The sequence below is a fragment of the Corylus avellana genome, chromosome 7 (assembly GCF_965113065.1).
Source record: "Corylus avellana chromosome 7, dhCorAvel1.hap1.2, whole genome shotgun sequence".
NCBI classification, from domain to species: domain Eukaryota; kingdom Viridiplantae; phylum Streptophyta; class Magnoliopsida; order Fagales; family Betulaceae; genus Corylus; species Corylus avellana.
In genome coordinates, this window is record NC_142496.1 from 23,372,185 (window position 1) to 23,394,121 (window position 21,937).

General features: G+C 37.4%; 4 protein-coding genes across 4 annotated transcripts; 2 read left to right on the top strand and 2 right to left on the bottom strand.

Annotated features, from left to right (window-relative positions):
• The first annotated feature begins 371 nt into the window (after positions 1 to 371).
• On the top strand, positions 372 to 4,479 carry NFD5 (pentatricopeptide (PPR) repeat-containing protein). Its single transcript, XM_059598554.2, has 3 exons — positions 372 to 556; positions 768 to 2,014; positions 3,203 to 4,479. The coding sequence occupies exons 2-3, from the start codon at positions 890 to 892 to the stop codon at positions 4,253 to 4,255; spliced, it is 2,178 nt and encodes a 725-aa protein (XP_059454537.1). The 5' UTR covers positions 372 to 556; positions 768 to 889; the 3' UTR covers positions 4,256 to 4,479.
• A 315-nt stretch (positions 4,480 to 4,794) lies between these two features.
• Positions 4,795 to 6,676, bottom strand: LOC132185751 (CBS domain-containing protein CBSX3, mitochondrial-like). The gene is made up of 6 exons (XM_059599526.2): positions 6,598 to 6,676; positions 5,953 to 6,230; positions 5,775 to 5,853; positions 5,293 to 5,366; positions 5,152 to 5,212; positions 4,795 to 5,070 (listed from the first exon to the last, which is right to left on the bottom strand). The coding sequence occupies exons 2-6, from the start codon at positions 6,217 to 6,219 to the stop codon at positions 4,928 to 4,930; spliced, it is 624 nt and encodes a 207-aa protein (XP_059455509.1). The 5' UTR covers positions 6,220 to 6,230; positions 6,598 to 6,676; the 3' UTR covers positions 4,795 to 4,927.
• Positions 6,677 to 9,391: 2,715 nt separating this feature from the next.
• LOC132184792 (tubby-like F-box protein 5) lies at positions 9,392 to 11,245 on the bottom strand. Its single transcript, XM_059598552.2, has 5 exons — positions 10,847 to 11,245; positions 10,675 to 10,762; positions 10,217 to 10,349; positions 9,857 to 10,137; positions 9,392 to 9,750 (listed from the first exon to the last, which is right to left on the bottom strand). Exons 1-5 carry the CDS (start codon positions 11,189 to 11,191, stop codon positions 9,443 to 9,445), a joined length of 1,155 nt encoding a protein of 384 aa, XP_059454535.2. The 5' UTR covers positions 11,192 to 11,245; the 3' UTR covers positions 9,392 to 9,442.
• Positions 11,246 to 16,890: 5,645 nt separating this feature from the next.
• On the top strand, positions 16,891 to 18,627 carry LOC132184058 (putative pectinesterase 11). The gene is made up of 4 exons (XM_059597541.2): positions 16,891 to 17,277; positions 17,419 to 17,607; positions 18,085 to 18,320; positions 18,417 to 18,627. Exons 1-4 carry the CDS (start codon positions 16,891 to 16,893, stop codon positions 18,625 to 18,627), a joined length of 1,023 nt encoding a protein of 340 aa, XP_059453524.2.
• Positions 18,628 to 21,937: the final 3,310 nt, after the last annotated feature.

Consider the following 21,937-nt stretch of genomic DNA (forward strand, 5'->3'; position numbering starts at 1 on the left):
AAGACGTGATTTCGAGATTCCGTTAAAAAAATTAACAATAACAAAGGAAGCGATTTGATAATGAATAAAACCAGTCGATTTGACTAGAATAGTGGCTCCGTTTGATAATATTTTTTGTCTAAACTTTTTGTTATCTATAATCTATAAAAGAAAAAACTCAAAAATAAAAGAATTAGTAAATAACTTAAAATATAATATACTCACAAAATACTCGATACTTTTATATCAAATCAAATTATTTTTCAAAAAAACAAGAAAACAAAAAACATCCTTTAAAAAAAAAAAAAAAAAAAAAAAAAAAAACCATTTTTCCTAAATTCTTCCATCACGCGAGTGTGCTAACTGCTAAGGTTCTAGTCCTGGAAGCACAAGAACATCAGGGTTTTTGAAAATAGAAAACATTTTGACAGCGCTATAATGGCATTTACGTATAAAAAACAACAATTCTACTAAGAAGAAGCCCTAGCTCTGGCCCTCCGCACTCCCCCCTACACTCAGCTCTCAAATCTTGGCTGTCCGTCCAGGGCTTGCCGGCTATCCACGGTCGTCGCTGCAGGTAAAGCTCTAGTCTTGGCTTCTTTCGCATCTCTTTCTTGTCCTCTGTTTCTTTCGTCTCTACAAACTCGATGCTGGGTGTGATTGGTTCCCGGGAAAGTGAAGGGAAAATGCTGGAAAATGGGTTTCTTTTCTAGGGTAATTGTTACGCATTCTCATTGGTCATCAGTTTTAATTTTCTAATTTTTTTTTCTATAATTTCTTGTCCCCAGGCATTTGGGCTTGCAAGTTGTAATTATCACATGTCAGCTGCTAAGTCTCTGTGGGTGTAGTACATTTGTTGGTGTTGAAACTTTGCTTTTGATCGTTGAGAATTTTTCTTTCTCTGTGAAACATGAACTTGAGGCAGTTAGTTTGTAGGCAAACAATCAATAATCTATCAAGAGTCAATGGAAAACTACCATCTCCATACCATCACTGTATTTACAGAGATGTTGCCACCATTACTGACCCAATATCTCCTCCATTTCACTCACCAAACATTCATGGCAATAAACCTCTCCAAAACCCTAATTGCCCAAAACCCGATCCTTGCTTCAGTAGATACATCCACTGTACCAGTGGAACTAAAATGAGCAACTCGGTTGGTGAACCCAAACTCTATTCTGAGGAATCCGAGGAGGATGGGACCATGAATGAGTTCTTGTCCCGGTTCGTCTGGATAATGCGTGGGAAGCTCTCTCAAGTTTATCCAGACTGTGATAAGCAGACAATTGATGGAATGCTTTTGATCATTGTTGGGAAAGTTGCATACGAGATGGAAACGGGTGGTCTTGAGCAGATGCTTGGTGCTGCAGTGGCCACTCCTTCACAGGATTTTAGTGAGGATTTGTGGAAAACAGTTTGGGAAGTGAGTAATAAGGTTTTGGATGATATGAAAAAGGAGAAGCAGAAGGAAAAGATGAAGGGGTTCTTGCAATCTGAAGAAGTCAAGGAAATGTGCAGGTTTGCTGGTGAAATTGGCATTTGTGGGGATATGCTGAGAGAGCTTAGATTTAAATGGGCTCGTGAAAAAATGGAGGAACATGAGTTTTATGACGGTTTGGTGCGCATGAAAGAAGAAGCGCGAGCCCAAGAAAAAGAGGAGAAAGCAGGGGGAAAGCAAGCTGAAATGATGGATACTGAGGCTTTTGTGGCTGAGGAGAAGCCTAATGTTGTTACTCTTCCTAAGAGACAAGGGAAGATAAGGTACAAGATTTATGGTCTTGACCTCTCTGATCCAAAGTGGGCTGAGGTGGCTGATAAAATTCATGAGAGAGGAGAGCTCATTTGGCCTCAGGAACCAAAGCCAATATCTGGGAAATGCAAATTGGTAACTGAGAGAATTCTTTCATTGAATGAGGAGGATGACCCGTCTCCGGTGTTGGCTGAGTGGGTAGAACTTCTTCAACCAGGCAGGATTGACTGGATCACATTGCTGGACAGATTGAAAGAGCAGAATATTCGTTTATATTTTAAGGTACACCATATTATTTTCCTTCTAAGCATATTGTTTCACTATTGGCAATATCAGTTTCTTTAAATCATTCTTTTTGGTTTTTCCATGCTAGAATTTAAATGGTGTAAAGAAAATAATAATTCTTGTGATATCTTTCAAAGCTTATAAAATGCACATCTATATTAATCTTTCAAATAACTCTCAAGATGTTGATGTTAAATATATATATTTTTGATAAGTAGTTAAATATTGACTGTATATCCATAATTTGGTGAACTCTGTTTACTGAAGCTTGCTTATTAACTTCCATCATCACTAGCTTCTAGTCAACATGATTGTTTCCCTTCTCTTCCACTCAAACATATGACACACACCATCAACTCTAATCTCATTGTGCTTGTTGGAGGGATTGACTCCAATGGCGTTGCAGATGGAGAAAAAGGCACTTGGATGACTATACAGTATGGATGTAGTGTCTTGCCTCTTTGTATCACTGTGAGTGGGAAGATGGTTTCTAGGATATATATTTCTGTTTCTAAGTTTTATTTGTTGAGTTTATAATGTACAAACTTCTTCCAGATGAATGAGACTTGAAATGTTGGCTTGGAAAATTCTTCATACTCTGTTTTCTGAGAGGGTCGTATTATGTGCTCCTGTTTATATTTTGTTATATTTGGTGTGTTTGCGGTTCCTTTTGCTTATGTTAAAATGCCGGGAGCCCAGTGAGTCTTTTGTCTTTGCTTCACAAAAATAAATGTACTTTCCATGGTTGTTGGGCATTTTGGTTCTTGTAATAAGTGGGGAAATGTACAGATAAATGTTAAGAGAGTTATGTACTTGAAGCAATTGGTTGTTAATCAAGCTGCTTCTCATAGAATTAGCAAATAATTTGTCCAGAATAATTGGATCATTTATTTGGTGTCATCTTACATTCTTATTAATTATTAGTATGAGAAGAATTTGAAGCAATGGATCCATAGAAGCATGTAAATTCATTGCATTGGAAACAAGATTCAGATGTCAAGCGGAAATCAATATATGCTAATGATGAACATTTCACTAACTTGAGAGAACAATTGCTAATCTTACCTGAGCCAAATGCTTTTATTTAACTTGGGCTCTTTTTTTTTTTTTTTTTTTTTTGCAATGCATATGTGTGACTTCTGTCTGTTGGTTCATTTGGTTGATTTCAAATGATTTGTTTTGTAGGTAACAGAACTTGTACTGGCTGAAGAGTCTTTCCAAACAAACATCCGTGACTACTCGAAGCTTATTGATGCCCATGCCAAAGAGAACCGTTTAGAAGATGCCGAGAGAATTCTCAAGAAGATGAATGAAAATGGTATAGTGCCTGATATGTTAACTGCCACAGTTTTGGTTCACATGTACTGCAATGCAGGCAATCTTGACCGTGCAAAAGAGGCGTTTGAAAGTTTGAGGAGCCAGGGTTTCCAACCAGACATAAAGGTTTACAACTTGATGATCATGGCATATGTAAATGCTGGCCAACCCAAGTTGGGTGAGTCACTGATGAGAGAGATGGAGGCAAGAGACCTCAATCCCACACAGGAAATTTACATGGCATTGCTTCGATCGTTTGCTCTACGTGGGGATGTTGGTGGAGCAGGACGAATTGCAACCACTATGCAATTTGCAGGTTTCCAGCCAAGTTTGGAGTCGTGTACATTGCTTGTTGAGGCATATGGGCAATCAGGCGACCCTGATCAGGCAAGGGTCAACTTTGACTACATGATAAGAGTTGGTTTCAGGCCTGATGACAGGTGCACTGCTAGCATGATTGCAGCATACGAGAAGAAGAATTTATTGGATACGGCCCTAAATCTTTTGTTGCAGCTTGAGAAGGACGGCTTCGTGCCTGGAGTTGCTACTTATACTGTTCTTGTGGATTGGTTAGCTAAGATGCAGCTGGTTAATGAGGCTGAGCAGGTATTGGGCAAGATTGCTGAGCAGGGTGAGGCCCCTCCTTTGAAGGTTCATGTTAGCCTTTGCGAAATGTACTCGATGGCTGGAGTAGAGAAAAAGGCGCTTCAAGCTCTGGGTGTTCTGGAGTCTAAGAAAGACCAACTGCAACCGGATGAGTTTGAGAGGATTATAAAAGGGCTTATAGCTGGTGGGTTTGTGCAGGATGCTATAAGGGTCCATGGGCTAATGGAGGCCCAGGGTTTTTCTGCGTCAGGGCGACTTAAGGTGGCTCTGATGGGATCTCAAGCTGTATTCCCCAAGAGACGTACAATGAGATAGTTTGTTGGCATTTTGGGACTGCTTCTCACTTCTTTTTTTTTTTCCTTCTCACTTCTTTTTTTTTCCTTCTCACTTCTTTGGTTGCATCAGATCAACAATGAGATTGTCCTCTAGTCCGATAGGAGTCCATGCCACACTGCATTGCCAGCAGATGTAATCCATAATGGGTTTGAGTTTAAGCTCTCAAACAACTCATCATCTCAGCATATTTCAATTGTTAGTTTTGCCATGGTTCCAGTGCCCAAATGGTGTTATGCATTTTTGTTTTCCATCCCCTTGTTTTTTAGGACTACAATACAATAATAGATCATATCAGTTGATAGAGGTTGGCGTTTTCTTCCGTTTTTCATTTTGTAACGCTTTTTAGGATAGTATTTTGCTTTTTAGCAAAAAAGTAAAAGCATTAACAAACAACTCAAAACTTAAAATACTTAAAAGTTACTTTCACATTTATATCACGTTACAATTTAAAAGCAAAAGACACCCTCTGAAAAGTTGACAAATGAACCCAACATCTCGATTCATACGACCTGGTTGAGATGTCGTACAGAAATTTTTCTTTTTTAGGGTTACATGTTAGCTGGACAGTTTAAAATCAATTCTTCACAGCATCTAAATTTGCAGTAGTATCAGTGCATCGCTATGCTGTCAAATATACAGTTTCCTTGGATTCTAATAGTAATCTCCTCTAATGAACTCGTTCAGTTGCTTCAGTTCTCCACTTTGCTGTTCCACTACTGCTCTTACAACGTCTACAATGGAGATCATGCCAACTATCCTCCCATCTATGACTGGAACATGCCGTATTCGATTTTCTGCAAACATCAAGAACTCCCATTAATTCCCTTTTCAAATTTTTCCGTATTCGATTGTCTGCATCACTAATTCACTATCACCTGTCATAAGCTGCATTGCTTGAAGAATGTTGGTATCGGATGTCACCGTTATTAGTTTGTCCTGCTGAAGGTAAAACATTTGAGACTACTGATTCTAGTGTTCCATGGAGATTAAATACCAAAAGGAAAGCTTGAAATAACCTTATCAGTCATAATTTCTGCTACTTTCGTGTACATTGGTGATCTTCCCTGTGCGATTATTTTCCTTGTGTAGTCTGCTTGCTCGTTCGTTCCACCATGAACAATAATCAGAGTAAAACAATTTCAGGCGTTGTGTCAGGAGAGAGTCCCAAGTTTGTAATGTATTTAGTCTTGAATTAACCTCATTTTCTGAATCAGAATCCCCTAAAATTCGCTGTTTAAATTGCATGTAATTCAAACAGCTTCAATAGAGAGGATAGGCGCAAGACTTGCCAGTTGAGGGTAGTAGCTTGGAAAGCAAGGCTCACCTGCCCTTTTAATGAGGTTGCCTGAATTACGTGCGGCTCGAATTGCACGCAATTCAGGCAACTCCCATAGAAAGGACATGATCCCTTTTTTATGAGGCTACTTGAATTGCATGCAATTTGGGCAACGAATTTCAGAGAATTTTGACATTTCTTTTCTCATGTTAAATAATTTACCTCTCTCGGTGATGATTCCTGCAGGATGTTCATCTCCTGGCGATAGTACCACCAATGACCCAATATTATTTTCAGCCATCTGTGACATCAAGATACGAGTATTTGTACATTAATGCATTTAAAGTCAAATGAGAAAGCAAGTTTTTTTTCACACTAGAGAAATGTTATTGAGACAGACATGTTTTACTGCATCAATGACGGCATCATCAGCGCGACACCATAGCCAGGAACCAGTCTTTTCTCCTCCCTTTGTCATGAGCACCTCTGCCACTGAAACATTCTCCAACCCTTTGAGCTGCACGGCTCGAGATCTAGAGGAGTTGACGAGTCCCAGAAGTGAATATATCTTTACAGCTTTACTTGATTCCCCCCCATGAAAGTGTAGCAAAGTTGCAGCCTTGAGTGTTTCCTGGCACGATCGCACTGCTCTGACAAGTCCTTGCATTTTTCAACTCTCTGTTCATCGAAAATGATGTTAATTTGTTGCCAATTGGCCTTTTTGCTTGGCTGATAGAAATTAGATGACATAGAAGAAGGATGGAACATCAAGTACTTCTATTGTTATTACTATCTCAAAGGGTGGTTGGATTGGGAGGGATTAATAAAAGTGAGTGATGGGTGATCATGTTATGATAGTGTGTACCCTTGCATTCCAGATTTCTCATGGTGATCATAGGTTATGGGAGATATTTGTGTTGTCTCGCATGAGATCAATACCCTCATGGGAGAAATCGCCGTTACAGGTTCTAATTCAACAAGATGTTTTGAAGTTGAATTCAAAGAGAATGAAACAAGACAATACAAGGTGACATGGTTAACATACCTTGGCTGCAGAGAAGGAAAGATGGGGGGAACCAGTTGGAATTAGCTGTCCTAATATGTTGGGCAAAGGCAAAGCTATATGTAACTCATCCATGCAAGGCATTTCAAAGAAATGACACAAGAATATCTTGCCCTAATCTCCTGAGAAAATCCCTTTTTTGTTAGTTCTTTTCTTGAAAGAGTGTGTTTAAGGAAGGGGGCTATATTTTCTCTTAGATGTTTAACCTCTCTGTCACGTTGCTTCTACAGGTTTACATAATGTGGAAAGCTTGCTTCCCATGTATTCTTTTCTTTTTTCTTTTTCTTTTACTTTTTGTCATGTTTGCCTGATTTCTTTGGGACGTTCATATTTTGAGTTGGGCTTGTGAATCAAACTTGGTTAATTTTATATGAATCGGTTATGATAGGTCTGAAATAGATAGTCATGTGGATTTCACCTAAAATTTGACATGAACAAGGAGAATAATTTTTGAAAAGGTATAATAGGTAGAAAAGTGAGGCATGGGCTAATAATAATAACGAGATCGGTTGTTCAAGTCTTCACTCAACCGATACACGGTTCTTGCAAATAGAGTCGTATATCTAGGATTTACTTGAGAATGGTGGATAATGAAGTGACCCTGTCTTAAAGAAGTTCGACATCATCAAAAAGTAATATATTATATATAGGCTACTCTCTAGGGGCGGAACTAAAAGTTCTAGTTTGGGGGCAAAATTTGTTAAAAAAAATATTTGGGGGGGCAAAAATAATTTTAAGGTCTATTTTATAAATTTTTTTTTTTTTTTGTTGAAAAAATTGTTTTTTTTTTTGGGGACCACCTTAGGCCTTGGGGGGCTAGGGACCCCTCAAGGGCTAAGGTCGTTCCGCCCCTGCTACCCTCATGGTCACAATGTTTACATACTCAACAGTGGGCTCCCCTCCAATGCTTGTGTATCACACTTGTGTTGGTGTTGCCTTCTATTTTAGTTTCACGTAACAGTTTCTCAACTCTCCTCTTTCTAGACGATACCCCTTTTTGCCTAGGAAGATTGTTTTAAGATTCAAATCCAATGTCCCTTGAGCATCAATTGCAGGGCACCTCTATCGTTGAACATTGAAGTGGTCAGTTGATCTCAATGCAATCTTTTCTGTTATGGTTATCAAGTTTTTTTGTCGTCGCAGTAAGAGTTTCTCCAGATAACCCATCTTCTGAACGGTCTAAAAAACCGTCATTTTTGACAAACCCTTTCTTGGCCCCTACATGTCAAAAAGCCATTGGACCCAATAATTTATTTGGCCTATTATTCTTTTTCTTTTGTTATAATGTATTGTTAAGGCATTGTTCTGGCTGTATGGGTCTTTGTAGGGGTCCTTCACCCTCTCCTTGTGTCTTTGTTCTTTTATTGATTAATAAAATAGAAAAAAAAAAAGGACATATATGATGGGGCTCGCACTCGATTGGGGAAGGATCTGACTACACCATTGCCACCCTTTGAGTCTCAAAACTATAAGAAAAGATTGATGCAGAATCAAAACATGATGGGCCTCATCTTATCAGGGTCAAATGGTGCTTTGAGTTCCTCTATGGCATATCATATGATATCACCTTAAAAACATCAGAGTGTTGCTTCGAGATTCATATTAATTGAACCAACAAAAGCAAAATGGGTGGCGGTGGTCAAGAATTGGTTTTATATATATAAGACTAGGTGGGAATTTTGGATGACCGAGGCTGTGGCAAACCACAAAAGTGGTCGGCATTTTCTATAATATCCATCAGCTCCTCCACAGTCCACACCACCTCTCTCTCTCTCTATCTCTCTCAGCTTTAGTTTTGTCCGAGGGAGACACTGTTATCCCCTCAAGAAAAATATTCTCCACCTTCCCTTGTCTCGAAAGGCTTTTTTGTTTTTTGTTTTTCTGGGGGGGGGGGGTGGAGTTTCTGTGTCTCAGGAGCATTTCGTCATTTTGCCAAGCACTTTGCTCAGAACCTGTACATGAATCTCTCTCTCTCTCTGTGTCTGTGGCTGGGTGTTTCTAGCTTCCTCCAAGTGATTTAGTTTGAAAGTTTGTGGGTTCAACGAAGATTTTTATATAGGTTAATATGATTATACAAAAACATAATAAATATTGGGGTAATTTCACTTTACACCCTTGAATTATCACGCGATTTGAGAAGCTTTCAAACTTTAAAACCTCTCAATTTGGACCTTTGAACTTTCAATTGCAATCAATTTGAATTCATCCGTCAGATTTTAAATGTTAAAAGTTAGACAATGACGTTTTTATACCCCTAATTTTTTTTTATAAAATTTTAAATTTACCCTTAATTTCAAATTAAAAAATAAAAAATAAATAAGATTAAAAAAAATCATGGATATTTTGGTCTTTTTAGGGGTAAATCAGGAAAGTTAACTGTTAAATTTGACAGATGAGTTTAAATTGACTGCAATTGAAAGTTAAAATGTCCAAATTGAGAAGTTTTGAAGTTTGAAAACTTCTCAAATCGTGTGATAATTCAAAGGTTTAAAATAAAGTTACCCCATAAATATTTGAAGATTTTCCATGCGAGCCAAACTCTAAAAAGGTTTTCCAAATGATTTTCGGGTTGTAAACAACCAGCAGAGAATAGCCAATATTTTTACCCCAAAACAAACGGCCTATAATGCAATTTCAGAAATACCATTCCCTAAAAGTGATCAAGTTACATGTTTGGGGACAGAGACATAGAGCTACCTTTCTACGGCTAAATATTCCAACACATAGAGTAGTGTTCTTCCTTTAGAAACAATATTTACAATTAACTTTCAGGGAAGACTAGCATGATAATTAATAGGCCACAGTGAAGAAAAAAAAAAGTGGGAACTCATTCACAAGCCGGTTTAGTATCAAAGCTGCTCAAGCAGATTGCAAAGGCTTGGAAGGCAGAGAGAGGATAGCGGTAATCCATAGTAAAAATGTCTTTCCCAATTTTACCAAATTGTAGAATTACTTTATCTTGTTCTGCCGCTGAAACATATTGGTAAGGCTCTGCAGCTGCCACCAGCAGGAAATTCTTCACAGAGGCCACTGTAACACGTCCTTTGAAATTTAGGCACCAACACTGCAGCTGCTGATGCCATCTGGGAGCTTTGTTTTTCAAAACCAGCGGATCGCTTGTGCTCGGTGTCGAGTCTGTTAAAATATAAATTAAATGATTAAATTTATCTATTAACTTAAGCTTTTATGTAATTGGTTTTTTTTTTTTCTTTTGAAATTGAAAAGGAAGAGCATTGCTCACCATGGAAATTTGTGAAGTCCATTGGAGTAGGGGCAATGCCCTGTTCTTGAATTGCAGAGATGGGGATTGAGTGCATGGCGCATTGCATTCTCCGGGGACCTCTGGTACGGAAAACGTTGAGCTCATAAGAAATGGTGGCCACACTGTTGTTACAAACAGATGCCCTTGGAGATGACTGTTTTGGGTGGATTCTTCTATGCGACTTGCAATTTGATTGGATTGATGTGTCCTGTCGAGGCTGACTGTCATAAACGGTAAACTTGGTTCCTAAGAAGTTAGACCTGTTCATCATTGGCTGATCAATTTGCATTGCAGAAGAAGAATAAAGCAGCAGCACAGCAAAGGAAAGGTAAAGCCTACCTCAGCTTTCCAACATAAGTATTGCTTGCTCGAGAGAAATCATCTGCGACCAAGGATATTACAAAATCTGTACTTGTTGCCCTTCTCATCTTTCTTGCTGCCAACAACAATTTACTCATATCCCCAGACACAGCTGTAAATCAAGTAAAACGAAAAGGTGAAGCATGTGTCAGAGGTTGAAGCTGTTGGAAAGTATATGACAAAGGATAAACTCTATTATCATTAATGGTGATTAGATTACCATAAGTAGGACTAGATTCCATTTGAATAAATTCAAATCAATTTTAAGCTCTATAAAATTTAATTCCAAGCATTCTTACTTTTAACATAAACTCAAATCATTGTCAAATTTACTCATATCCCTAGAGACTGATTTGCTAAGCAAGATTCAAAGATTCAGACACCCATTTCAAGTCCTCAACAATAAAACAATTCAGACACCCATAGGAGTAGTTTACCAGGGCTCAGACCAAGATAAAGGTTATAGCTTGAGGTCGCCCTTTCCCTCCTGATAAAGCACTGGATTGGAGCGTCTCTTGGGCCCGGCTATATATATATACAAGAAAACAGAAATTTAGTGGGTATATACAGAGTAGAGTAGAATACAAGAAGAAGAAGAAGAAAGTTTACCTGCTTGAGAGAAATAGGAAAGGTGAGGGACCCACATTGCTCGGGAGTCTTGACGATCTCCTTGGTGATCTTCCTCCACGACCGGCAAACCAGCGCACAGGCGACAACATCCCTGCGGGCAGGCCAGGAGGTCTCGCTCGCTTCCACGCGTTGGATTATGTCATGAAGCAGCTCGGGTGGCATGTTGGCCCAGCGCCGCCTTTGCTGAACCAATGATGCGGAGGCAGAGGATGAACATGTCGGAAACGGCGTCGTCCCACATTCTGCTGCAACATGGGGCTTTCCATTGTATTGATGCGCGTGTCTTCCCTCTGCTCCTCCTTGTCTTGTTCTTGATATCTCCATTTGTGAATGATCTGCTAGAGCTAAAGCTCTCTGGGTTGTTAGTTTTTGTACCAGTACTCAGAGTCTCACAGAAGATGATAACGGTCACCTCTCTCGGGAACATATACAAAGATGCAGATGCTATTAATGATAAGAATAAATAAGAAAAACTAAATAAAAAATAGAAACAATAATATGTCCTTTCTTTATATATATATTATGTGAATTTATTTATTTTTTTAAGTCCGTATTATGAATAAACAAAATGAAAATAACTTCTTTAATATAATGGGCTTAGTTATCGACACATCGTTCAAGAGAATTGAGGAGCTACACAAAGGCCTAACGGTCTTTCGGGGCTCACCCACTAAAAGACCCAATAAGCCCAATGACTCAAAGCCCTAAACAACCTACGAGCTTGATGGCCCACAACCTAAAACAGTTAATAAGGATCTAAGCGCACTCTCACCAAAATGTAACAACCAACAAATGAACATTCACTTTGCCAGCTTAGTTAATCTCGTATCCACACCATGCAATACATTTAGGGAGAGAATATTCACATCAATCCAAGTGATTGATGGGAGTCATTAAAATCCTATAAACAAAGGACAAAGGACAACAACTTATATATAGGAAAAGAAGGAACTTATTGGCCCTACTAATAAGACTATTGAAATTCTCAATAACCTTCATCGATTGACTTGAATGTTAGAGTTGTCTCGCCGATTCCAACCCTAACAAACTTTTCTAACCTCTTTTCTCTCTTGCATATCTCGTTGGCGGTCAATTTTTTATTTATTTTTGAGGTAGGTAGTCTAATTTTAATAAAAGATAATTACATGATATCTTGTAAAAATTGAATTATACAAAGACTTAACATAAAAGGTAAGGAAATAGAGTAACGAGAAATAAACTAGAAATCTAGCCAATGGGCAATGGCCACATCATTGAGCACTTAAAAAAGAAGTGTAGGGTTGAGCGAGGCAAATGTGATAAAACATAGAGAGTGGCACGTGCAAGTGTCACTCATGCCGGCAACTTCTCTGACACGGACTCGACTGTCGAGAGCTCACCTGGTTCCATGCTTCCATCACCAATCACTTCACGTGTTGATAAAATCTTGTGATTTCATCATCGTCTACGGCTTATATTCCTCCCATGTTGCTTCACGTGGGACTGCATATTTTCCAACACACGTGGCTTCACTCTTGGCCTGTTTGTTGGAATTTCCCCAAACCCTCGAATATCTATATGAGTGACAATGAATCCCCTAAATTCAACTACTTCATACATGCATGCACGTTTGAATGAGATTCGGATTCCTGCTTAAAACATGAGCTCAAAGAAAGAGACCGGGGATATCCGACAATTTGAGCAGCATATATTAAAACTACTTCATATTAGATTGTCTCACTTCCTATTCGGACATATACCTTACATACAGGGGCGGAACTACTTACAACTGTGGGGGGACAAATGCCCCTCCAAAGTTTTTGAAATTTTCATTAAAGTAGGTATGTTTTATATATTTGCTCTTTAAATTTAGAAATTTGTCCCTCTAAATTTAGAAATTTATCCCCCAAATTAATTTTTTACTCCATTGTGTTTATCTGCAGCAATACTTTCTCTTTCTCTTAAACTTTTTCTCTCTCACACTATACTCGAAGACTTTCTCAGTTATCTTTCTCTCAAACTCTCTCTCTCTCTCTCTCGGACCAGACTCTATCTCTCTTAGACTAGAAAAGTCTTACCGGTAGGCCGTGATTTGTTGTGTCCTGTCACCTGTGTCTTGCAGTTCATCTGAGAAGTGAAAAGTCTTGTTGTTGATCTCATTTCTCAACAAAGAGTTGCGTGCAGGCTATTCGTCTCATCTCATTTTGATTTTTTGAAGGACGTCTTGAAGGTTCTTTCAATCCTTTGTTTTGTAGCTTAGTTGCATTGCATTGTTTTAAAGATTCTTTGCTACTAGCCTACTTCCTAGGTGGACTGCGTGGAATAGAACTTAAAGTGGCCAAGTGGGTCGGTGGGTGTGTTAGTGGCTTGGTGAATTAGAAAAAAATAAATAAATAAATATTAGCTTTGTGGGTGTGGGCTGTATCATACTATCACGTGTGGCTTAGTTCCTAAATATTAATCTAATTTGAGATTTGATCATAATTCATATTAAAATTAACATTTGATGACTTATCTTTATTATTGCAAATTTGTAGCATTGTTTTGGTCCTTTGGAGCAGTATTGTTGTTGGGAGCAGATTTGCCGCATTTTTTTGGAGCAGTGTTGATAGTATTGTTGTTAGAAGCTTCAAGATATTTTGTTAGGAGAAACAATTCACACTCGAACATACCATTTTTCTTAAATCCTATAGAGTGTGCTTAGTTTATATTGCTAATAATTTATGTTTTTGTGTTTTTGAAATGTATAAGATTAAGATTTTGAATAAGTATTTATTGTATTTTGATGTAGAAAAATTATACAAGTTTTGTTTTTAGCTTTCATTGTTGTTAATTAACTTAAATATTTGATGGGTTTGGATTCATTAATTTATTTGGCATTCTTTCACTTGTTAGTGGTAATAAGAACTATAATAAAATTTTAACAAAAATGACTTGTGATTTATTATGAAATTATAACTTACCATATGTATCTATATATTCGGTAGGTACTATTATGGTTACGTCCAAGTGGGATAACCACAATTAGTCTCTCCGGCCTACCCTTTTAATTAAAAAAAAAAAATCGCCCCCCCACACTCAAAATCCTGATTCCGCCCCTGGTTCCATTTGAGCTATTTAAGATGTGATGGTCAAATTGTTGGTGATCGTTATTCAGAAAGAGGTGTGGCAAAACAATAATAGGGGATTGTGATCAGAGAAGGTTCTCGATTTGAGTAGACAGGGACGGAACCAAAAAATATTATGGGAGGGGCCAACCAATTTTATTTTTAGTCGTTTAGAATTTTTTTTTATTAAAAAAATATTTCGGTTGTTTTGTTATGAACTAAAGACTACCGTAAAGGCTAAAAAAGTGGGCATTTGAAAGTAAAGGCAAAAAAAAAAAAAAAAACTTAATGGGTATGGCCCAAAAAAATTAAGAATAGGGCGAAAAATTTTAAAAATATGGCCAAATTTGGCCCTCTTTGACCCTATTTTACTTTTCTTTTTTTTCTTTTTCTTTTTTTTATCCTTTTTTCTTTGGGGGAGGCTTGGCATGGGGTAGACCTTTTGCTCGTATGAGCTCTTTGTTTGTTCGGGTGGCCTTCTCACATAGCCTATCTAAAGAGGATGGGAAAATGTTTGTTGCATTAAACTATCATTTATTTTAAAAGTTTAAGTTAATAGAAATAGATATATTTAATTATTTAATTTATATTGTAATGTTATTCTCATGTATAGATTCAAACTCTATTTTCATAAATGGGGTTCAACACCTAAAATATTTAATGAAAATGAAATATGAATGACGGAAACAAGGTTTAAACTCGAAAACTTTAATTGAATGGGTTGTTTCGCCTTTCAAACTCTAGAGCCAAAGTCATGCCGAGAGGCCTCAAACCAAATCACTTACTCTAAGATAGGAGTAATGCATGTGAGAATCACATGCTCTAAAACAGGAGTAATGCTATACAATATCATACTTTTATCTCACTTTACTAATATGACACTTCCAATTAGCTATCAGAAAATGTGCCTCATGATAAACTTCAGACTTCTTAATACCTAAATCCCCTTCCGTCTTAGGAGTACAAAGATATTTCAAAAAAAAATTTATGCACGAAATAGTAACGTGTCAATACTGACACGTTACAATTTTGTAACGTGTCAAAAAATGACACGTTACTATTTAGTAGCGTGTCAGTTTTTGACATGTTACTAAACGTTAGTAACGTTTCAAGACTGACACGTTACTAAATAGTAACGTGTCAGTTTCGACACGTTACTAATACTTAGTAACGTGTCAAAAACTGACACATTACAAAAAGTTGTAACGTGTCAGTTTTTTGACACGTTACTAAGTTACTAATACTTAGTAACATGTCGAAACTGACACGTTACTACTTAGTAACGTGTCAGTCTTGAAACGTTACTAAACTGGATTTAGCAACATCCAAATTCCTAACACGCCAGACACGTTACTATATATATGTTACTATATATATGTTACTAACATTTAGTAACGTGTTAACCCTAGTGACACGTTACTAAACTACTGTAACTAAACAACAAAGTTTTTGTAGTGGATCAGCCTTATCATTCCCTAAAAACCTAATGAATTTTTGCTCAATAGCACCAATATTATAACCTTTTTAGGCAAGATGAAAATGGAAATCCAATAAACTTGAATGCCATAAAGCACTGAAGAGAGAAGCTGGAGACGACCTTCAAAAGAAAGATGCTTGGATAACCAAGAATCAATCCTACTAGTATTTTTCTCCAACAAAGATCTGCCTCTATGGGCCCAATTAACAAAGAGGCCCACTCAATGACAATGTGTACTCTATAGAAAGGCCCTTGAAAGTCTAGAACTATGGGCCAACAATCAAACAGTTTCTAATAAGGACCACCTCGTCTTTTTTTTTCTTTTTTTTTACATGTCCACCTAAGGGAAAGAGGAGAGGAGATTCGAACTAGTAACATCCGCTTCATGAGGCATAGTTCACAGCCAATTGAGTTATTTGTTAGAGCGAGGACTACCTCGTCTTGTGTTGTCAAAATTGTCAAAAATAACAAAATAAATTGACGTAAAAGGCAAATTAAAAGTTACATTTATATGTTTTAAATAATAAATAATTAATTTTATTTCAGTTCTTTCTTTTAATTTTGTTTCTCCTGAATCAGAAATATTCTAACTAAATAATTGTTACTTTATTTTAGTTATGAAGACTTTGTCTCACGATAAATCCGGGTTTGAGGTGGCGTGCCTTGTGTCCGGGCGGGGTCCAGCCAGCCAGCCTTGGCTGGTTAACGTGATACGTGAACCACGTGGTCAACCCCGCTGTTTAACGTACTGAGCCGGTAACAAAAAAATTAAAATTAAAATTAAAAACCTTGTGTCATACTCGTGTATCTCAAGCTATTCCATAGACTTCTCCAAACAAAATACCTTACTATAAGCTTTATCCGTATTTGTCAAACAGTTGTTTCTTCTGTCTTAAGCACAAATCCAAAATCTCCCCCTCTCGCCGGCTGCTTCTAGTTAGGGCAAACAACGGTTTTATCTGAATTTGCAATTTTAAAATTTATGTGTGATTAAAAAATAATAATTTTAAAACGTACAATAGAAAACGCATTTCAATGTTTGCTCCTTAAAATCGCAGTTAAGTCTTTAAATATCGTGTGTTTTTAAAATTCATCCCATTACATGCGTTTGAAAACACATATTGTTCTATGTTTTCAAAGCAAGATTTTTTATAAAACACACTTTTAAATAATACATTTTCTACAATTTAATTTAAAATCGCATTTCTTGTCCGTAAACTCTAATCTAATCTCTCTCTCTCTCTTAATTCTCTCATGGCGTCCACACGCTTACTTGAAGGTGATCATACTTCCGTGGCAAGAAAACGGCCCATCTTGGTTGGCATTCACTTGTGCTCGCCATATAAAAGAACATCATCTCCATTCCTTTTCTTCATCCATTACTATATATCTTTGGAGAATAAATAGTAAATTAACTGCATATATACGTACGTGATATATATACTACTGTTTTTTGCAATATGATGATGAAGCCGGGATATTTTGTGGACTTGTTTGTTGTAGCTTTATTTGCTCTAATGGCTATTTCTAGAGCAGGCCCGGATCCGACCCAAATGACTGCAGCCCTTCTAATTAGAGTTGATCAGTCCGGCAAGGGAGACTACCGGAAAATACAAGACGCCATTAATGCCGTGCCATCCAACAACTCGGAGCTTGTATTCATTTGGGTGAAGCCTGGAATTTACAGAGAGAAGATTGTTGTGCCGGCGGACAAGCCCTTCATCACACTGAGCGGCACAAGCGCCGGTGAGACGATAATAACATGGAAGGAGGGCGGGGAGATATATGAATCTCCAACGTTTACTGTGTTGGCTTCGGATTTTGTTGCACGATTCCTCACCATCCAGGTATATATATATATATATATATGTGTGTGTGTGTGTGTGCATGCTTTTGTTCTTTTTCAGAACTCCATATATGGTTGTCTCTGGTCTTGTTCATGGACCATGATATATATATAATTATATGTACACATGCATGATGTGCAGAATACATTTGGGTCGGGAGCCAAAGCTGTTGCCTTAAGGGTGTCGGGAGACAGAGCAGCATTCTATGGTTGCAGAATTCTGTCTCATCAGGATACACTACTTGATGATACTGGAAGGCATTACTACAGAAGTTGTTATATAGAAGGAGAGACTGACTTTATTTGTGGAGATGCTGCTTCTCTCTTCGAGGTACCACTTTCAATTTACATATATAACCCTCTATTTTAATTAGGCCTACCTGGTTGGGACTCGATCTTTGGGATTGAGACATGTCTCTTTTTTTTTTTTTTAGGGACATGTATCTTACTTCCAATCAATTCAATTCTAATTGAAATGGAACCAAGTCAATTCAATTCTACGAGTAAACCAAACTTGAAAATCTAGACTCCTAATTTGTCCCAACCATGAGAATAGCAACGTTCCAAGAAATCCAAATTTCCAAGCTCCATACATTCTGGTAAATATAAATGCATGAGAAAAATATTAGATTCCACGAACCAAATAATCCGGGAGGCCTTTTTCTTCTTTGCATGTGAGTTGTGGCTAATTGTCAATTTTGATTTGGGCAGAATTTGTTTCATTAATTAGTTTTACTTCATAAATGGTCACGTTAGACTAGTGTGCTGTAGCTTAATTAAGTGTGGGTGTGATTGGATATTTATGCAGAAGTGTCACGTGCACTCACTCTCGGAAGGAACCGGAGCTATCACTGCCCAACGCAGGGAGTCACCGTCGGAGAACACCGGCTTCGCCTTCTTGGGTTGCAAGATCACCGGCCTAAAAACTACCATCCTCGGAAGGCCATGGGGTGCCTATTCTAGGGTCGTTTTTGCCTTTACTTATATGTCGGGTGTAGTGCTTCCTCAGGGTTGGGATGACTGGGGAGATTCGTCCAAACAGAGGTAAATAGACTTTTCCTCCAAATTAAATCGAAGTAATTTCTTCTAAAATTAACATGTATTCAAAATATATGTAACGTGTTATCGTTTTTTTTACAGGACGGCATACTATGGGGAATACAAATGTTATGGACCGGGAGCCGTTGGATCGAAAAGGGTCCAATGGTCACACAACCTCACGATCCAAGAAGCTGCACCCTTCTTGTCTACGGACTTAATTAGTGGAAAAAGTTGGATTAGGCCAGCTCCAACCAGTTTCAGAAAACCCTCTGCTGCCATTTCTAACAATACTGATGTTAATGGAAACTAGCTAGTGTATATATATATATATATATATATATATATATATATAACAATTATTTGTAATTGTTGGATTTTACTTTGATGTAGAGCTGATCAGCCCACCATGCATGTTCTTTTTCACTTGGACATTATTTCCTCAATTATTTGTAAACAATTCTTTTACCTGTTGGAAATATTAATAAATAAATAAGATGTTACTTGCACATTTTTATGGTCAATATTTCTCGTTCCTTCTGTTGATAAAGCTTGCAACAAATATAATATATAAATAACACCGACAAATTAGGACGACAATCCATTACAATTAGATTACCTCAATTTTATAAAAATTTAGACAGATTAAGAGAGCAGGCTACCGGGTTTATCTGCCTCGAATAATCTAGAGTACTGTTGAGCCTACCTGCTCGTCTGCTCGGATAGATAGTTTAATATATATATATATATATATATATATATATATATATATAAGGAAGATGAAAGAGATAAGAGGACACAGAAGGCTGCACAGATTTGTGACTTTATGTAGATAATTCCATTGCTCGATGATGACGTGGGTCATGGACTCAAACTGAAAACCGACAATTTTCAGTCCCCTTCTCATTCTTGAATTGATTTTATTCTTATCACTTCAAATTTTATTTTATACATTCTTTTCACTTATAACTCATTCTTTAAAATTATATATACATATATATATATATTCTTATCATTTTAAAAAAAAAAAAAATCTAATTAAGCATTGTACAACCTCTGATATTAAATTAAATACCAATTTTTTAACTCCAAAATATTTTTATTTTGGAAAAATTACACTTTACCCTCTAAAATTTGGGGCGTTTTTCAATTCAATCTTTAAAGTTTCAATTTTGGCAATACACCCCTTCCAAACTTTCAAATTTTTGCAATTCGACCAATGTTAACCCAAAATTCTCATATTGCTCCTAATTTTTATTTTCTATTTTTATTTTTTTATAAAAATTAAAAAAAAAAACACAAATTTAGAGGTGCAAAAATGGCTAGATGGCCAAAGGGAGTGGCTATGGCCGCTCCGAATTTTTTTAAAAAAATTTTTATAAAAAAAAATAAAAAATTAGGGGTAATATGGAAAGTATTGGATACAATTAGTCAAATTGCAAAAATTTGAAAGTTTGGGAGGTACATTGCCAAAATTGAAACATTGGAGGTCGAATTGAAAATCGCCCCAAACTTTGGGGGGAGTAAAGTAGGGCCGGCAATTTGGATACAACCCGCGAACTCGACACGAACACGACACGAAGTTAGCAGGTAATGGATTTATACTTATCGGGTTCGGGTTTTAATCGGGTCTACCCGATTACGACCCGGATAAATTCGTGTCTGGCGGGTCGACCCGCTAGACACGTTTAAGTTAACGGGTCTAGCGGGCCCGTGACCCGCCAGACCCGTTAACTTATTTAAATAAAATTTAAAAAATAAATAAAAAAAAGCCCCCCCAAGCCGGCAAGCCCCAAGCGTAACCCAACTACCCAACCCAAGTAACCCACTAACCCAACCCAACCCGGTAAGAAACTAAGAATAAGTGAAACCCTAAAATCAAAATTTCCTAAACAACTAAACACTAAAACACGACTACTCCAGTACTCCCTCTCAGACGCTCAGTTGCTCACCCTCACGGCCTCACGCGTCACGAGCCCACCAATTGCCAGCCGCCAGCGCCCCCCCCACCGGCCCACCCCAAACCGGCGACGCCTCTCTCTCCTCTCTCCCTCTTCAGCGGACCGGCACTCCCTCTCGGCTTTCCCTCTCAGCTCTATCTGGCTATCTCCCTCGGCTTTCCCTCTCGGCTCTACCTTGCTATTATGCTGGCAGTGAAAGTGAATGTTCCCCTTTGTAGTTCTTTACATTTTCCTTTTCTTTCTTTTTTTTTTTTCAGGGGGGAATTTATTAAAGAAAAAGGAAGAAAATTGTTGCAGTAATTCTGTTTTACATTAATATAACAAAAACACTTAAAATCTTAGAGAAGAGAGATGGAAAGAATGCCTAAAGGTGGAGAACATCCATGCTTCTTTGTATTTTGGTCCTTCCTGCACATTTTTTTCCATTTAATTTTCGATTCTATTTAATTCCTTGTAGATCTAATGCTCAACAAAAGAAGCATGTCGGTTGTTCAAATGGCTTTTCTACATATTTTTTCGGGTCGGGTCGAGTCGAGTCGAGTCGAGTCGGATTACCTGTTTAACGCATGGGTCGTGTCGGGTCGTGTTTACCTGATCTTACCCGGTAATGTTAAACGGGTCGTGTCGGGTTACCCGGGTTTTTTTGTGTCAGACCCGTTAACCCGATTAGCTAAACGGGTTGTGTTCGTGTCTTGGGTAATCGGGTCGCGGGTCTTGGCAGGTCTTAATCGGGTCTATCCGATTACCCGAATTGCCACCCCTAGAGTAAAGTGTACTTTTCCATTTTATTTTTAACTCAGCAACCATATAGTCATTATTTTACGTTAAGAAAAAATATAGGGGAAAATACATTTTACCCCCACTAAATTATCCACCTATTTGCACTTTTAACCCCAATATTTAAAAAGTGACACTTTACCCCTTCAAACTTTCAAATTGTTGCAATTCGACTATTCTAATTTTTTTTTTCCAAAATGCCCCCATCCCAATTTAAAAAATTAAAAATTAAGGGGTGGCCAGCCACCCCAGTTAGCCAACCCAGACCGGTCACCCCTTAATTTTATTTTATTTTATTTTATCATTTTTTTTTTTTTTAACTTGGGATGGGGGCATTTTGTGGAAAAAAAAATGTAGAATGGTCAAATTGCAACAATTTGAAAGTTTGAGAGAGTAAAATGTCACTTTTTAACATTGGAGTTAAAAGTATAAATAGGTAAATATTCAGGGGGTAAAATTTGTTTTCTCCAAATATATAAATTTAGACCAAAAGTCAGAGATAAGAGATAGAAACGTAGCTGTAAAATCTTGACATGCATGCTCCTTTTTTGTCGCACCAAAGTCTCGACACGCGTGTCTACGTTAAGGTGACTCCCCAATACCAGCCTACTCGATAAACTTTTACTCTGAAAAAAAACAAAATTTGGTTGGAAAAAATTATTCTAAATCAGTTTATTATATTTTTAAAACATATAATTAGAATGTGAATTTTAAAAATACATATAAGAATTACAAGTTTTAAAAACAAATATCATTAATCCTATTAAAAATTCATATAAAAATCTCATAACACTATAATATAGGGCCATTTCATGTACTCACTATCGTCTAATAAACCTCAAACCCGAGTAAAGTAGCGCCCCCTCCACGGATAGATAATAGTTT

Coding starts and splice junctions, on each gene's coding strand:
- NFD5 (XM_059598554.2), top strand. CDS start 890: ATGAACTTGAGGCAGTTAGTTTGTAGGCAAACAATCAATAATCTATCA. Junction 2,015..3,202: donor ATATTCGTTTATATTTTAAG/GTACACCATATT, acceptor TTTGTTTTGTAG/GTAACAGAACTTGTACTGGC.
- LOC132185751 (XM_059599526.2), bottom strand. CDS start 6,219: ATGCAAGGACTTGTCAGAGCAGTGCGATCGTGCCAGGAAACACTCAAG. Junction 5,213..5,292: donor CAGAAATTATGACTGATAAG/GTTATTTCAAGC, acceptor TACCTTCAGCAG/GACAAACTAATAACGGTGAC. Junction 5,071..5,151: donor AGCAATGCAGCTTATGACAG/GTGATAGTGAAT, acceptor TGATGTTTGCAG/AAAATCGAATACGGCATGTT.
- LOC132184792 (XM_059598552.2), bottom strand. CDS start 11,191: ATGGAGATATCAAGAACAAGACAAGGAGGAGCAGAGGGAAGACACGCG. Junction 10,138..10,216: donor ACTTATGTTGGAAAGCTGAG/GTAGGCTTTACC, acceptor AATGATGAACAG/GTCTAACTTCTTAGGAACCA. Junction 9,751..9,856: donor GGACTTCACAAATTTCCATG/GTGAGCAATGCT, acceptor ATATTTTAACAG/ACTCGACACCGAGCACAAGC.
- LOC132184058 (XM_059597541.2), top strand. CDS start 16,891: ATGATGATGAAGCCGGGATATTTTGTGGACTTGTTTGTTGTAGCTTTA. Junction 17,608..18,084: donor ATGCTGCTTCTCTCTTCGAG/GTACCACTTTCA, acceptor ATATTTATGCAG/AAGTGTCACGTGCACTCACT. Junction 18,321..18,416: donor GGAGATTCGTCCAAACAGAG/GTAAATAGACTT, acceptor TTTTTTTTACAG/GACGGCATACTATGGGGAAT.